This window comes from Nannospalax galili, unplaced genomic scaffold, assembly GCF_000622305.1.
Source record: "Nannospalax galili isolate Female #2095 unplaced genomic scaffold, S.galili_v1.0 scaffold633, whole genome shotgun sequence".
NCBI classification, from domain to species: Eukaryota; Metazoa; Chordata; class Mammalia; order Rodentia; family Spalacidae; genus Nannospalax; species Nannospalax galili.
In genome coordinates, this window is record NW_008336075.1 from 6,085,415 (window position 1) to 6,100,733 (window position 15,319).

General features: G+C 48.7%; 1 protein-coding gene across 3 annotated transcripts in view; it reads right to left on the bottom strand.

Moving 5' to 3' along the window:
• The window catches only part of Gli2 (GLI family zinc finger 2), a 242,868-nt gene that overhangs the window by 48,347 nt on the left and 179,202 nt on the right, over nt 1-15,319 (bottom strand). For all 3 annotated transcript variants that reach the window (XM_017797568.2, XM_017797569.2, XM_029562401.1), the window contains one exon: nt 14,286-14,391. In XM_017797568.2, the coding sequence (XP_017653057.1) occupies nt 14,286-14,391 (106 nt within the window). The remainder of the gene's footprint in view (nt 1-14,285; nt 14,392-15,319) is intronic.

The window sequence follows — 15,319 nt, forward strand, 5'->3', positions numbered from 1 at the left end:
ATCACAACATTATGAAATGGGCCGGCACTGCTTGGAAGTGGGGAGCCAATGCCTTCCCATCATCAGCAGTATTGGCCTTGTTCTTGTTCTGGACTCCAAGCAAGGCCAACAATCAGACAGAGAGCTGAGCTTGTTGCTCTTCCTCTCTTCCTCCAAGAGGTGGGACCTCTCTCTATGGAGTAGGGTGGACAGGGATTGTGTCTGCTGTCTGCAGAGCAGGCCTGCATCGGCTGCCCAGGCCCTACCAACACAAAAACTGCAGCCCAAAGCTTGCTGGAGAAACGCCACCTCTTTTCCGCAGCTCCTTTGTTGTTTTTGGTTTTGTTGGGTTTCTTTGTTTTATTTTGTATGTGAAAAGGTATGTTGGCAAGCTTGCTCAAAGTCACATTCTTTTTAACATGTAGTCAGTGGATTTATTTATTTTACTTCTGGTGATTCTGGGAATTGAACCCAGAGCCTCAGGCGTGCTAGGCAAATGCTCAGCTATATTCCCAGCCTACATATCAATGGATTTTTGTTTTTTAAATGGGCATGTATGTGTGTGTGTGCACATATTTGCCTGTGTGCAGGTGCATGTGGAAACCATAAGATGACCTCAGCTGTCATTCTTCAGGCACTGCCCACCTTGCTTTCTTGAGACAGATAGTACCCCAGATGCTGGAGTAGCCTAGGAGGCCTTCCTATAGGAAGTCCAGGAGAAGGGAAAAAAGGCTCTCTGAAGTACAGGTCTGGTGTCCCAAGACAGAAGAACGAACACATGGCAAGTCATGTAAGGAAGAGTCTAGAGGCCAGGTGGGAGGAATATTCCCAGGTGGGAAGAGCATGAAGAAATGTCCACATCCTGACGCATGTTCAAAAAGAAAGAAACAGAGCAGGCACAAGTGGAGAAGAATACAGTGGCATGCCATGCTAAGCACAGAGTGAGCAGCCGTAATATATAAAATGTTTATTCAAGTCAATAAGAAAGGCACAACTGGGGCTGGAGAGATGGCTCGGCAGTTAAGAACACTGGTTGTTCTTGCAGAAGACTTGGGTTCAAATCCCAGAACGCACATGGCTGCTAACAACTGTAACTCCAGTCCCAGGGGATCTGACAGTGTCTTCTGTCCTCCGCGGGCATTGTACCACACAGGTGCACTTACCTGCATGCAGTCAATACATGCATACACATAAGATAAAAATAATAAATATTAAAAGAAAAAAAAAGGCATAACCAGGGGCTGGAGAGATGGCTCAGTGGTTAAGACACTAGCTGTCCTTGCTGAAGACCTGGGTGCGGTTCCTAGCACCCACGTGGCAGCTAACAACTGTAACTCCATTTCCAGGGAATCTGACACCCTCTTCTGACCTCTACAGGCATTGCATGACATGGGTACACCTACCTACATACACTCATACACATAAAATAAAAATATTCTAAAAATATTTCAAAAAAAGAAAGACAAGGGCTGGAGAGATGGCTCAGTGGTTAAGAACACTGAATGTTCTTGCAGAAGACCTAGGTTCGAATCCCAGCACCTGCATGGCAGCTAACAACTGTCCGTTAACTCCAGTCCCAGGGGATCCAGCATCCTCTTCTGATCTCTGTGGGAATTGCATGACAAGGGTGCACTTACACACATGCAGGCAATACACACATACATATAAAGTAAAAATAATAAAATATCGAAAAAAAGACATGACCACACAGGATGGTGGGAAAGATAACTGAATAGGCATGTCATGAGAAGGAAGCATCAGTGACTAAGTCCTATATGAAAGATCAAATGAAGATGTTGCTGTCACCCTGGTGACAAGGATAAGAAGCAAGATGAACTGTCACCCTAGGGGTGGGACTGAGTGAAGGTAGAACTACCCAGCAAAAGTCTGGCAACTCTGGAAGGTGAAAATGTGCAAACCATGTGACTCAGCAGTTCTACTCCTGGGTAAATTATAGAACCCATACACAAGGCACCCAGAGGATGGTACAAGGGTGCCCCAAGCTCAAAGACACAAGTGCACCCCAGATGTCTGAAAATGCAGACATCAAGAATGACCAAACCAAAAAGACAAATGAACAAATGAATGAGTGAGCGAATGAAGAGTGGATGGATTTCCAGAATGCTCTGGGGAGAGTGAAAGCCAGGTTTCCGAAGAACATGCCTGCAGTGGCATCATTCACAGAAAGCCCTACAAAGCTAAACAATACATTAAGGAAATGAGCAGCCACAATATACAAAATGCTCATCCAAATTAATAGGCTTTCTTGGGGTGGGGGTGTGTCAAGCATAAAAAGTCATGGAAGCCAGGGACAAAGAACTGGTAATTGTAGACAATGGAGGAGTGGGTGGGCCTGGGGCAGGGAACTGGGGGCACATGGGAAAGCCAAAGTTCTGGCTCATCCCTAGTTCCTTACCAGCACTTGGAAAGATCAGGAGTTCAGGGTCATCCTTGTTTACATAACAAGTCTGAAGCCAGCCTGGAGAAAGCTGTTATCAAGATTAGCAAACATATAAGCCAGGTGTGGTGGCACATGCCTTTTGTCCCAGTACTCGGAAGGCAGAGGCAGGCAGATCTCTGTGAATTTGAGGCCAGCCTGGTCTACACAGTGACCAGGGGTTACAGGGAGACCCTGTCTCAAAGAGGCCAAAAAAAAAAAGATTAACATATAAAAGAAATCAGTGGGCAGACAAAGACCAGAAGGCCGCCCTTGCCTGAACTTCATACAACAAGAAGCATGCTCAAGAAAAGTCCATGATATACAAGCATGGTGAGTCAGGTGCTGGGCGAATGACCTATAGAGTCAAGCGGCTCATGACCCAGTACTTTTGGGGCTTTTCGCACAGCTCATTAGCAGTGATGGACAGTTTTAGTTTTAATTATCAACTTGACACAATCTAGAATCACCTGGAAAGTCTCCTTAAGGGATTATCTAGACCAGGCTGCCCTGTGGGCATGTCTCTGTGGGTCTGTCTTGACTGTGATAACTGATATGGGAAGACCATCCAACTGTGGGTGGTGCCATTCCCTAGGAAGGAGATCCTGGACTAAGAGTGGAGAAAGCAAGCGGAGCACAGGTATGCAAGCATCATTGGCCCCTTCTGACTGTGGACTTGTCTGGGTACTTTATCAGAGCAACAGAAACAAAACTAAGATAGTAGCCCCCTCCCATTCTCAGGAGTGTTTTCCCTCTCTTATCAATCTGTCTCTATTTCTAACAATGTATCCCTGGTCTGGTTCATTTGTTTTGGGACACCAGAACATGGATACATTGGGCAGGTTCTCCAGGACTCAGATCCACATCTGTAACACCTCAGAATGGGCAGGGGACAAGGGTGCCTGTGTCCTGCTGACTGGTATAGCTTCACCATGCTCTAGCTAATCTGCAGGTCCAGATTTTGCTGAAGGGGTGGTAGTTGGATGCAGGCCTCTGGTTAGAGACTGGCTGAATGGATAGGGATGCTGGACTGAGAATGTAGTAGCTGCAGGACTGCAGTTGAGAACTTGTGTGAGTTACTAGAAAGCATTTCAGGGCTCTATGGTTGACCCCCTGATCACCCAGGGGTCCCATCTGAGCTATGGTATACTTCTGCTGCTTGGTATCCCTACTAGCTATCTTTAGCCTGTCTGGTGGGCTCACTCTGTGACAGACACACACGTATCAGCAACTAATCCCGCCATTCTGCATCCCTGTTACTGACCCCACATTCATCAGACCCAGCTGAGCTCCAGCTTGGCTTTCTTCTGTCACCCTTCAGCAGAACTCTAATAGAGCCATCAGTATTCGGGGCTGACACACAGCAGATATCTCACTAAGTAAACACTGATGTTTGCATAGGGAAATGAGGTCATAAAACTGCAGCTACCAAGGCGGCAGTACAGACAGGCTCTGCTAAGATCCAGCTGCAGTTAGCAGAGGTTCAGTCACTCATCCACCACTCCCTTACCTCAGCTCCCCCCAGAGCAGAAGGGCAGGAAGGCACCATTATTTACACACAGAGGTCCAGATACATAAAAGACCAGAGGAGGGACTGGGAATGTGGCTCAGTGGGTAGAGTGCTGGCCTAATTTGCACGAAGCCCTGGCTTGATGCTCAGGCCTGCATAAACTGGGTACAGTGGTATACCCCTGTAATCTCAGCACTGGGGAGGTAGAGGCAGGAAGATCATGAGTTCAAGGTCATCTTGGCTACATAATGAATTTGAGACCAGCCTGGGCTACACAAGACCCTGTCTCAAAAAAAAAAGTGGGGTTGGAGAGATGGCTTAGTGGTTAAGAGCATTGGCTGCTCTTGTAGAGGACTTGGGTTTGGATCCCAGCACCGTATGGTGCTGAAAACTGCCTATAACTCCAGTTCCAGGGAGTCTGACACCCTCTTCTGGCTATCTTGGCTCGATAAGAAAAAAATTTCAAAGAGCCAGCTTCCAGGGCGGCCTCTTGCAGCAAAGCTCTGACTTGCAGGCAAAGAGCAGCCTTGGACTTGCTCCAGGTACCTAGTGGGCCAGGAACAGAGCTGGGCGGGAAAAAGGCCAGGGAAGTCCTGTCCAGATGAGACCCTTTCCAGGGGAACCTGGGAATGGTTACCAGCTGGGGATGGAGGGCTATTACCTACAGTAGAACCTGCCCTTGGCTGAGCACTGCTGACTGGAATCTTCTAGACAGCTAATGCCTCAAAGTCATGGGTGGGAATGAGGTATACACTAATGAGGACAGGGAGAGGGGAAAGGAGGAAGTCTTCAGGAAAGAAGGGGTCTAGTGGCAGGTGACAAGAAGGGGCCTATGGGGAATGGTGGGTGAACATGGTGGCAGCTTGGCCCAGCCTGCCAAAGGGCTGTGTGGAATTTGCTGCTGGCACATCAAAGCTGAATGGGTTAATCCTTGAATGACTCAGATAAACTTCCTCCTGGAGGCAGGTGGGCTGTGTGTCCCCTAGCGTGTGTTTGGGAAAGGCTCCTTTCTCAGCAGTGCTGTGCCTGCTCCTTACTGGATCCAGGCAGTCTCTACTGCCTAGGTGGGTTGGGTAGAGGCAAGCCTCCCTGACAAAAGCTCCCATCCCTGGTTTCCTGTGCTCAGCCCCATAACCCCTTCTAGCCTACTACCCTAGAACCCCTTCCTTTTTCTCTCTCCTTTGATTTTGTGTGCGTATGTTCATGTCCGTATGTGTGTACATTTGCGTGTATGAATACAGGTGCCATGTGCTGCAACTATTCCATATGTCTTACTGTTACTCAGGTTTCCAAATACCTGAGATAAACCAACTTAGAAAGAAGAAAGGTTTGGGGCTAGGGAAAGGACTCAGTTGGTAAAGTGTTTGGTCAGAACCCATGAAAAAACAGGTTGTAGTGGTACATACTCCTAATTTTAGTGCTGGAGAGGCAGAGACAGAATCCCTGGGGCAGCCAGGTAGTGAATCAGAGAGGTTTAGTTTCAGAGAGAGTCCTTGCCTCAAAAAACGTAGTGGAGTAGCGTGTGGTGGTGCACTCCTTTGATCCCAGTGGGCAGTCACCTTAGTGAAATCAGAGAGGCTTATGTTCAGTGAAAGACTTTTCTCTGAAAACTTGGTAGAGCTGGGTGTGGTGGTACATTTCTTTGATCCCAGCACTTGGAAGGCAGAGGCATGTGGATCTCTATGAGACCAGCCTGATCTACATAGAGAGCTCCAGGCCAGCTGGGACAACAGGGAGACCCTGTCTTAAACACTACCACCACCACCACCACAGTGGAGAGTGATAGAGGAAGACACCTGGACGTTGACCTCTGTCCTCCACATGCACATGTACAGATATGAGCACGCACACGCGCGCGCATACACACACACACACACACACACACACATGAAGCAGTTTGTCTTGGCTCACAGTTTCAAAAGACTATAACCACTGGCCCTATTAATGTGGGCCTGTGGTGGCAGAATACACAATGGAGGGTTGGAGGTAGGGAGTGGAGGGAGAAGGTGGTGGAGGCAGCTTCTTTGTCTCAAGGTGGCCAAGGTCCCAATGTTCCTTCCAAGGACAACATTCCCAGTGACCTAACTTCCACTAGTCCCCATCCCTTAAAGCTACACTACATTTGGAGGGTGCAGTCCATCATGGTGGGGAAGCTGGTCACATTGCATCCACAGTCAGGAAGCAGAGAGATGAATGTTGGTGCTTAGCTCACTTTCAGCCTTTTATTCAGTCCAGGACCCTAACCCGTGGAATGATGCTGCTTATATTTAGAGTGAGTCTTCCCACCTCAACCCAATCTAGAAAAACTCCCTCACAGACATGACTAGAGGTTTGTATCCTAGGTGATCCTAGATCCTGTTAAGCTGACAATATTAATCATCACAAGGATACAAATATGTCCACATTTTAGAGAAGAGGAAACTGAGGCTTATGGCAGTTAGGCAGTCAGCCCCTGGATAATGAGAATACATAGTACAGGGGGAGCTGCATTCCAGCCCCACCCAGTTGTGCCTCCATCCCGAGAGTGTGGGTATAGCAAATGTGCAACAGAGCCCCAAGGGACAGAAGAGGAATCAGAGGGTCACTTCCTGATACTGCAGGACATCTGGCCAGCAGCCTCTCCCTGCAGCTGCCAGGAACACCATCTCTACACAACTAGATCACCTTTACTCCCCACAGGCTCCTACCCTCAGCCGACCGCAGCAGTGCTCCCCACAGCCAAGGCTAGACAGCTCCTCTTATGTGAGGGGCTGGTGCTCAGCAAAGATCAAAGACCAGGCATCTTATCAGACAAGCTGCTCATTAAACTTTTATGGGCCAGATTCCATTATAAATGAGCTGTCTGTCCCACGCTGTTGAGCACGTTCCCAGGCCTTCCCAGGCCGGGAATCCGTCATTCTCAGAGCAGGGGGAGGTGGTGGCAGGGATCACGTGGCCCAGGGTTCAAACCCTACCTGTACCATTGCCTACGAATGTGCTATAGTTTGACTCTGAAGTGTCCCTCAAGGTGCTTGTGTTAAAGCCTGGTTGACAGCTAAGGGAGGTGGGTAGGGCAGTGTTGGGGAAGGGGAGCTTGGGACCCGATTGGATCTTGAGGGCTCTGCTTTCATCAACAGATTAATCAATCATCAATGAATTAGCCTATGGATGGATCCATAATTTGTTGATATTATCAGGAGGTGGGGCTGTTGAAGAAAGCGGGTAATTGTAGCATGCCTTTAAAGAGTATATTTGTGTGTGTATGCATGAGCACATGTGTGCACGTGGAGGCCAGAGGTCCATGTTCAGTGTCCGCCTTAGTTGCTCTCCACTTTCTTTCTTTGATTTATTTATTTTCATCTTATGTGTATGAGTGTTTTGCCTATAAGAGCACTTGATGTGTGCAATGCTTGCAGAGACCAGAAGAGGGCATCGGATCACCTGGAACTGGAATTAAAGATGGGTGTTAGCTGCTATGTTGGGTGCCGAGAACCAAACCTGGGTCCTTGTAGAGCAGTAAGTGCTCTTAACCATTGAGCCATCTCTCCAACCCCTCTATTTTATTTCTTGAGACAGTGTCTCACTGAACCTGAGGCTCAATTATTTGGCTAGACTAGTTGGCCAGGAAGCCCCAGGGATCCACCTGTCTCTTCCTCCCTACTGATAGGATTATAAACACATGCCACCATGCCTGGCTTTTTTATGTGAGTCCAAGGGAATCAAACTCAGGTCTTCAAGCATTTACTGACTGAGCCATCCCCTTAGCCCTAAAGGGGTGTATTTTGCCCCTGGTCCCTTCTTGTGTCTCTCTATGCTTCCTGGCTGCCATGAGGTGAGCAGCCTCCTCTGTCACAGGATCCTGCCACCATGAAGGTGTCTCTGCAGCAGGACAGGCCCATGGCAATGGAGCCAGCTGACCACAGACTGAACCCTCAGAAACTGTGAGCACAAATGAATCTCTTCTCCTTTTCAGTTGTTCACTCAGTTATCTGTCACAGTGACAGAAATTTTAACACAGGATATGTCCCTAGAAAGGCAGTCAGCCATCTGGTGCCTCAGTTTCCCTTTTGTGAATGAGGAATGACAGCAGTCCCACATTTGCAGGGCAGCACAGTCTTGACCGAGAGGCACAAGGGAGCCTCTATATCTGTGTCATTCCATCAAGGGCAGCTGCCAAGAGGCCTACTCCAGGTTTTCTGCCCAATGGCCAGTTGCTCTGAGGAAGAAAGTTGTCAGCCTTGGTGGGTTTTGGAGAGAGTTTTGAAGAAGGAGTGCAACATGGTGGGAAGAATCTATGTCAGGACTAAAGACAAAGCTCCTCATAGGTAACCCTGAGCTCACCCAGCACCTCAGCCCAGGAAGCGGGAAGACACACCCTTCAGAACTCTCCTTCCACCAGGCTCTGAAAAGAAGAAGCACAAACAAAGCTAATACTGTATGATTCATGAACTGGGGTTCTAAGTCTAGAATCCAGAAAAAAATAGCCACATTTCTTCATGCCCAGCCACTGCTCTGAGTGAACGGCTGGGAACTGTGGTAGGCCCCAGGATCACGCTGATGGTGTACTTATCAATCTCGATGAAGCCACTGCAATCAATGAACACTGACCTTGGAAAAGTCTTCAAATTCCCCTAGACTGAGCCCAGCTACAGCAAAGAAACTACCATGTTATGTGAAGGCAGATTCACAGGCTGACATCTCCATTCACATACATGCTGGGAGCCAAGTGAGGACTCAGATGTGTTGAACTGATCCCTCGGGGTTCATAGGGTAAAGTGTGCCCACCAGCAGGCACTACCTCTATTTCCTTAAAATTCCTGGACTTTTAGCAAGCTGACTTTTTCATGAACTGAACACTACACCCCAGAGCCATCTGTCCATAGCAGGAGCCTCTCCGCCCTCTATGAAGAATGACCTTGGGCCATGATTGCAAACTAAGGTTCAAATCAAGACCAAGCAATCCGCAGGGTGCCAGGAGCAGTGATCAGGTCTAAAATGCAAGGTGGCTGGAGGTCATGGGGGTCAGAGGTCAGGAATGAAGCCAGGCAGAGAAGAGAGCAAGGCACGGTGGTCCCCACAGCTGAGAGGTCATAGTCACTCCCCCTGCCATGTGTTCCATGCTTTTGCATGCTTGAGAATATAAAAAGGTTTAGGTTAACAGGAGGGTCTCATCTGTGAGTGAGTGAGAGAGCAGGAGGCCCAGGAGATTTTAAACATCTCCATTTCAGAAATGGAGATTATAGGCGAACGGGTGACTGGCTCTATGATTCCAGGAAACCAACATATAGCTCTGGGCTTCTTTTCTGGGTGTCAAATAGGTGGTTCTGAAAAAATAGTCTATGTAAGCTTGTAAATGAACAGATTCCCAGCCCTCACCTCACAAGTCTGAGAGAACTAAAAATGTCATGGTCGGAGCCCCAAGAACACATATCTTTAAGACATGGGAGAGGGAGTTGGAGCTGGAGCTCAATGTGTACAGTGCTTGCCTAGCATGCAGGAAGTTTTGGGCTGGATCCCCAGCACCACCAGATGAATAAGATGTGGTGGTGCACACGTGTAATCCAGTACTGGGGAGGTGGATTGGAAGTGGCAGGAGGGGGGCTGGAGAGATGGCTCAGTGGTTAAGAGCACTGGCTGCTCTTGCAGAGGACCTGGGTTCAGTTCCCAGCACCCACATGGTGGCTAACAACTCTCTGCTCCAGTTCCAGGGCATTTGATACCTCATCTGACCTCTGTGGGAATTGCACACATGGATCCACTTACATACAAGCAGGGAAAACACTCATACACTTAAAAATAAAAAAGTGGCAGGAAGATTAGAAGTTCAAAGTCATCTTTGGCTATACAGAGAGAGCCAGGCCAGCCTAGGACACATGAAACCATATCTAAACATAAACATACAAAATAAAAGAAAACAAAACAAAACATAAGCGAAATAAAACAAAAGAAAACAAAAAGGGGCCAGGAGCTAGGAATGTAGCACAGTTGGTAGAGTGCTTACCTAGCATGTATGAAAGTCCAAATTCTTCCACAGGGGAGAAAGAGACGTGCTTCCTCCCTTAGTCTCACCTTCTTAGGTCCTAGCCAGCAGAGTCTCCTCTTTTAAGCGCACGTCATGTATGTCCCCCAACCTACAAGGAAGCCCCCTTTGCAACAGGTAACAGGGAAACCTATAGTAGCAACAACAGTCACTACAACTACTGCATGATTCCAGACTGCTCTACAGGCTTCTCCGCATTGTCATTTCAGTCTCAAAACACCTCAGAGGCTGCGGACTAAAGTGCTTGCCTCCAAAAGCATCGGTAGAGTCCTTGCTATGCAAACATGCAGACCTGATTCTGGATCCCCAATACTCATGTAAAAGTCAGCCGTGAAGATATGTGCCAGTAACCCCAGTGCTGGGGGTCAGAAACAGGTGGATTGCAAGGGCTAGCTGGTCAGGCAGCCTAGATGAAATTGCGAATTGTGAACTCTAGGTTCTTTGAAGAGACTCAGTCCCCCGACACCTCCAAAGATGGGGGAGAGTGTGGAAGGACACTCTCCAAGGTAGAGAGTGACTGAAGGACATTTCCATGTCAACCTCCACATGCACCGGCATGTGGCCTCAGCTGTGTGTATACACACACACACACACACACACACAGAAGCTGAGCATAGCACCATACATAGAGTAATTCCAGTGCTGGGGAGATAAAGACAAGGAGATCCCTATTTAGCAAGTGCCAGGCCCATGGGAGATCCTGACTCAAAAACAAGGTGAAAAACAGTTGAGATTGTCCTCTGACCTCCACATGCATACATATGCATGCACACTTACGTACCCATACCTACAAATACACACACACACACACACACACACCAATCAATAAGCTTATCATTGTTATAAAATAGCAACAACTCAGTGGATTCTGTTATTAGGATCATCTCAGTAGAAAGTCTCAGGTTTAGGGTCCAAGGGGTACATTGCAGTGGACTATCCTTTTGGGCAAGAGGTTTATTAGAAGAGTTATTAATAACGCAGACAGATGACAGCATGGTGGGGCTCTGAGGAGAAATTAGGCCCAATGCCGTAGGCAGGGAGCATGGCAAGGGCTTCGAAGAAAAGTTCAGGCTCATGAGACAGAGCAGGGGTCCCTTCTTACAGGTCTCAGAGGAAGGGGGAGGTTTCATGTTACATGTCTGATGAGTAGTCTGCAGCACAGACCTGCTTTCAGGGAAGAACTGTGCGACTCTGGGGATGTGGAAGAAGTGGTAAAGACAAGCACATCTAGTTGAACTGTGTCACATTATACCGGTAGGGAGACTGTGTCCCTTGGTACCCTTCTGATACCCTAGGGTACCTGAGTCTTTAAACTTCCTAGAATCCCAGCACTTGGGAAGTTTGCCAGGGGGTTAGACATTCACACACAGGTTCTTGGTAGGGGGCTTGCCATTTCCTTCACAGATATTTGTAAGAAAGATGCTGCTGTAGGTGAGCATGGCCTGATAAGCCCCTAGTCTAGAACCTAACACTCAGTAGATCTGCCCACTTTGGGAATGAGAAAAGTGAGGCTTATCAGTTCACATAGAGCAACTCTTTGAGGCGGGGTTCAAGTACAGGCAGGGCTGAGACAAAGACAGCAGGTCTTTGGCCATGACTGAAATATTCCTGTGTGCACAAGGGAGCCAGGGGTCACAAGACCTAGAGCCTGAAAACTGGGCCCTCCACTCCTGAGAATTATCAGAATCCTGAAAGCCACAGGCAAGGGAGTCCTGGTGTTCAAGTAAGGGGGAGTAAAAGGGGACGGGGGGGGGGGCGGCAAGGGCAGAGTAGCAGATGCTCCTATAAGGGTATAAAGGGTCTTACGACTCCAAGCAGCAGGCAGTGGGCTGGACTCTGAGAAGAGATGACCTTATTTGTTGCTCCACTTGTGTAATTAGACACATTTGGTAGCAGCAAAAGAAACAAGCCATAGCACAGGCTTGATGGGCAGGATACTCCACCAGGCTCCAACCACGTTAATCATGGAAGCTAGAACCAGTGGGCCATTTTTCTTGCAGGCTTTGTTTGGTTCCCACCTGGAATACAGAGGACGTGAGAGGGAGGTGGTGGGCCTTCCAGAACCAGACAGCCAGTCCTAAAGCTCTTGCTGTGTCCCTCACTGGCCTAGGAGTGGAAGGAGGGGAAACTAACTGTCCTTGGAGCCATTGGTCTACCCTAGCAGGACACAGGTCCTCCAACTCCATGCTGCTGCCTGGCAATGGGGTTGATAGGCAAGACTCTGCTGGCTTTCCCAGTTCTCAGGCTCTGTATCAGGACATGAAAATACCAAAGGAGCTAAAGAATGGCCCTAAGGGGCCAGGCGTCCTCATCTCTGGGACCTGCGAATGCTGTCTGATTGCAGTTGTAATTTTGAGAATGTGGGGATGTAAAGATGATCCTGACCCAGGTGGATCATCCCTAAAAGTAATCATAGTGTCTCTGATGAGAAAACTGTGGCAGGAGAGGAAGAGTGATGGCAAGTGCAGGATGAAAGGAGATATGGCGTGAGACTAGGGTTGCAGGCCAAAAGATGCTGGAGGCATCCAGAAATGGGAAAAGCTAAAGCATGGGTTCTCCGCCGCCAGAGCCTCCAGAGTAACCAGCCCTGCCAACATCGTTAAGACTTGGTTCTGGTGTCTGGCCTTCTGAACTCTATGAGAGTATGTTTGTGCTGTTTTACATCACTGAGTTGCTTAAGATAGTTATAGGAAAGGAACACAGTGACTGCCTTTGGGTATCCAAGCAAGAAAGTGTACCGTAGGTGCAGCAGCCCCAGGGAAGCTTAGAGCCTATGGGAAGTATGTCTGACAACAGCTCACTCTGCAGTGGCAGTGCTGTGGGAACCCAGGGCAGGGCCCCAATCAGGGTGGAACATCCAGTTCTCCCCAGGAACTGGCTACCAAACTGAGTGGCTTCTACAGACTGGACAGTCAACAGGTGTCTGGCATAGAACAAGTGACAGGGATAAATGCCCAGACAGCAACTTGGTGTGAATAGGAGTATTAGTTACTTTTCTGTTGCTCTGTAAAACACCACGACCAAGGCAACTTACAGAAGGAAGAGTTTCTTGGGGCTGTTACAGTTCCAGAGGGATGAGAGTCTACCATGGCGGGGAGGCATGGCAGGAGGCAGCCAGAGCACAGAGCTGAGAATTCACAACTTCAAGCATGTACAGGAGACAGAGAGACAGACTGGAAATGGGACAAGGCTATGAACTCTCAAAGCCCATGCCAGTGATATGCATCCTCCAGCAAGGCCACACCTCCTAAAGGTTCTATGACCCCCTCCAAACATCACCATGAACTGAGGACCGAGTGTTCAAATACTTGGAGCCTACTGGAGGCATTCTCATTCAAACTACCACAACAGGTGAGGTGGCCAGAGGGGAGTGAAAGGGACGAGAACATCAGAGAAGCTTGCTTCCCGGGTACGGAGAGTGGCAGAGAGGTTGAGAGTAAGGAGAGGGTCAAGGCCCAGGGCTCTGTGACAGTTAATATTGATTATCTACTTCACAATCCAGAATCACTTAGGAGACAAATCTCTGGGTATGCCTATGAGGAGTTACTAGATTGGGTTATGTGATGTGGGAACACCCACCCTAACTGTGGACAGCACCATTACATAGGCTTGAATAAAAAGGAGAAAGTGAGCTGAGCACCACTCATCTCTCCTTGCTTCCTGACTGTGCAGCTGACCAGCTGCCTCATACTCCTGCCACCATGCCTTCCCCACCATGATGGACTATATCCTCAAGTGTGTCAAAACAAACCCTTCCTTTTGTATGTTGCTTTTGTCAGGTATTTTTTTTACAGCAATGAGACAAGTAATTGGGCATCTTTTATGGTGGAAGAATGTGTGGGATGGAGGGGCTGAGCCTCAAAATACGAAGACCAAGAGAACCGACATCAGCCAGGGCTGGGAGGCCTGAGGTGGGAATGCTGCCCTTCTCCCTGGGGACCTCAAGGCACCACTCTGAGGCTGTCTTCAGAGCAGGTGACCACACAATGCCTTGGTTCACCTGAGATAGAAAAGGGGGACACACCAAACCACTATGTCAGGGGAGTCCAAGCCCAAGGTCACGTCCCTGATTTGGGTTTGGGGACCTGGGGGATGGGGGATGGCATTCTAATTGCAAAGGGACCAACAAGGAGGCCTAGAGCTATAGACTGTGTTGATGATGCACGAGCCAAGATTGTTCTTCAGAGGGATCTAGAAGATGGCCCGTTTACAAGCATCACTGCTCAAGGGCTCACAGTCATAGGTGGCAAACGTGCCAGACTTTGGACCTTCTAAAAGGATGGAGGCAGGAGGCAGGTGACTGCACACCAGGAAGAGCAGCAGGAGGAGGGCATACTTACCCATGTACACCATGGACAGAGTGAGGCTCGTAATGGTACCTTCCCTCCTGGTGTCGCATGTCAATCGGCAAAGGCGCGTGGAAAGGTGGCAGGAGTTGCTGAGGAACTGTAGAGAGAGAGAGAGAGAAAAAGGACTTCAAAAACTTTCCCCCTCCCTCAAGAAGCAATTTTCAAAGAGCTTTAAGCTCCATGAATTCCTGAGCAAGAGTGGCCAGGACAAGGGTCTCTGAGGTGCTAGCACTATCACACACCCACGAAGGGTATGAATAAATAATCAAAGCCAGCCCAAGAATCCTACATCTTCCACATAAAAGATCCCCAGCCGCGCTCTTGACAAAGACAAGCAGCTCAGTGCTCTTTGAACTTGGGGAGATTACAGGCAGGCCTGGGGAACCAGGCTCGGCCGCAAATCAGGGCTGACAGTGCTGACAGGTTGGAGGATTCCACTGGCACCTGCCCACCTCAGCTTGGCTGCGTGTGGCTTCTGAAGCATCAGGTGCTGGTCTCTGATGCTGGTATGTGCACAGGCTGTAGATATTTACCTAGAATGTTCTGTGAAGTCAGGGCCTGACCCAACAAGCTACCAGCCCCAGGAAGGCCATCTCCCACCAGCCTGCTTGGCCCACCTCAGAGTCATCTACTTGGAGAGCTAATTGTCCATTCTTGTGTGTGTGTGTGTGTGTGTGTGTGTGTGTGTGTGTCTGTGTGCATGCACATGCACCTGTGTACATGCATGTTGGGGGCAGAGGACAACTTCAGGTATCCCTCTTCATGAACCACAACCTTATTGTATGAGACAGGGTCTCTCACTGGGACTTGGGGCTCACTTGGGAAGGGCAGCGATTCCCAGGGATCCGCCTGTCTCTGCCTTTCCAATTCTGGGATTATAAGCATATGTCACCATGCCAAGCTTTTTACCTGGGTTCTGGATTCAAACTCAGGTTTTCAGACTTGCAGAGCAAGCACTTTAGTGGCTAAGCTGTTTCCCCAATCCCAACTCTCCATTCTTAATATCATTTATCAACCCAGGCATG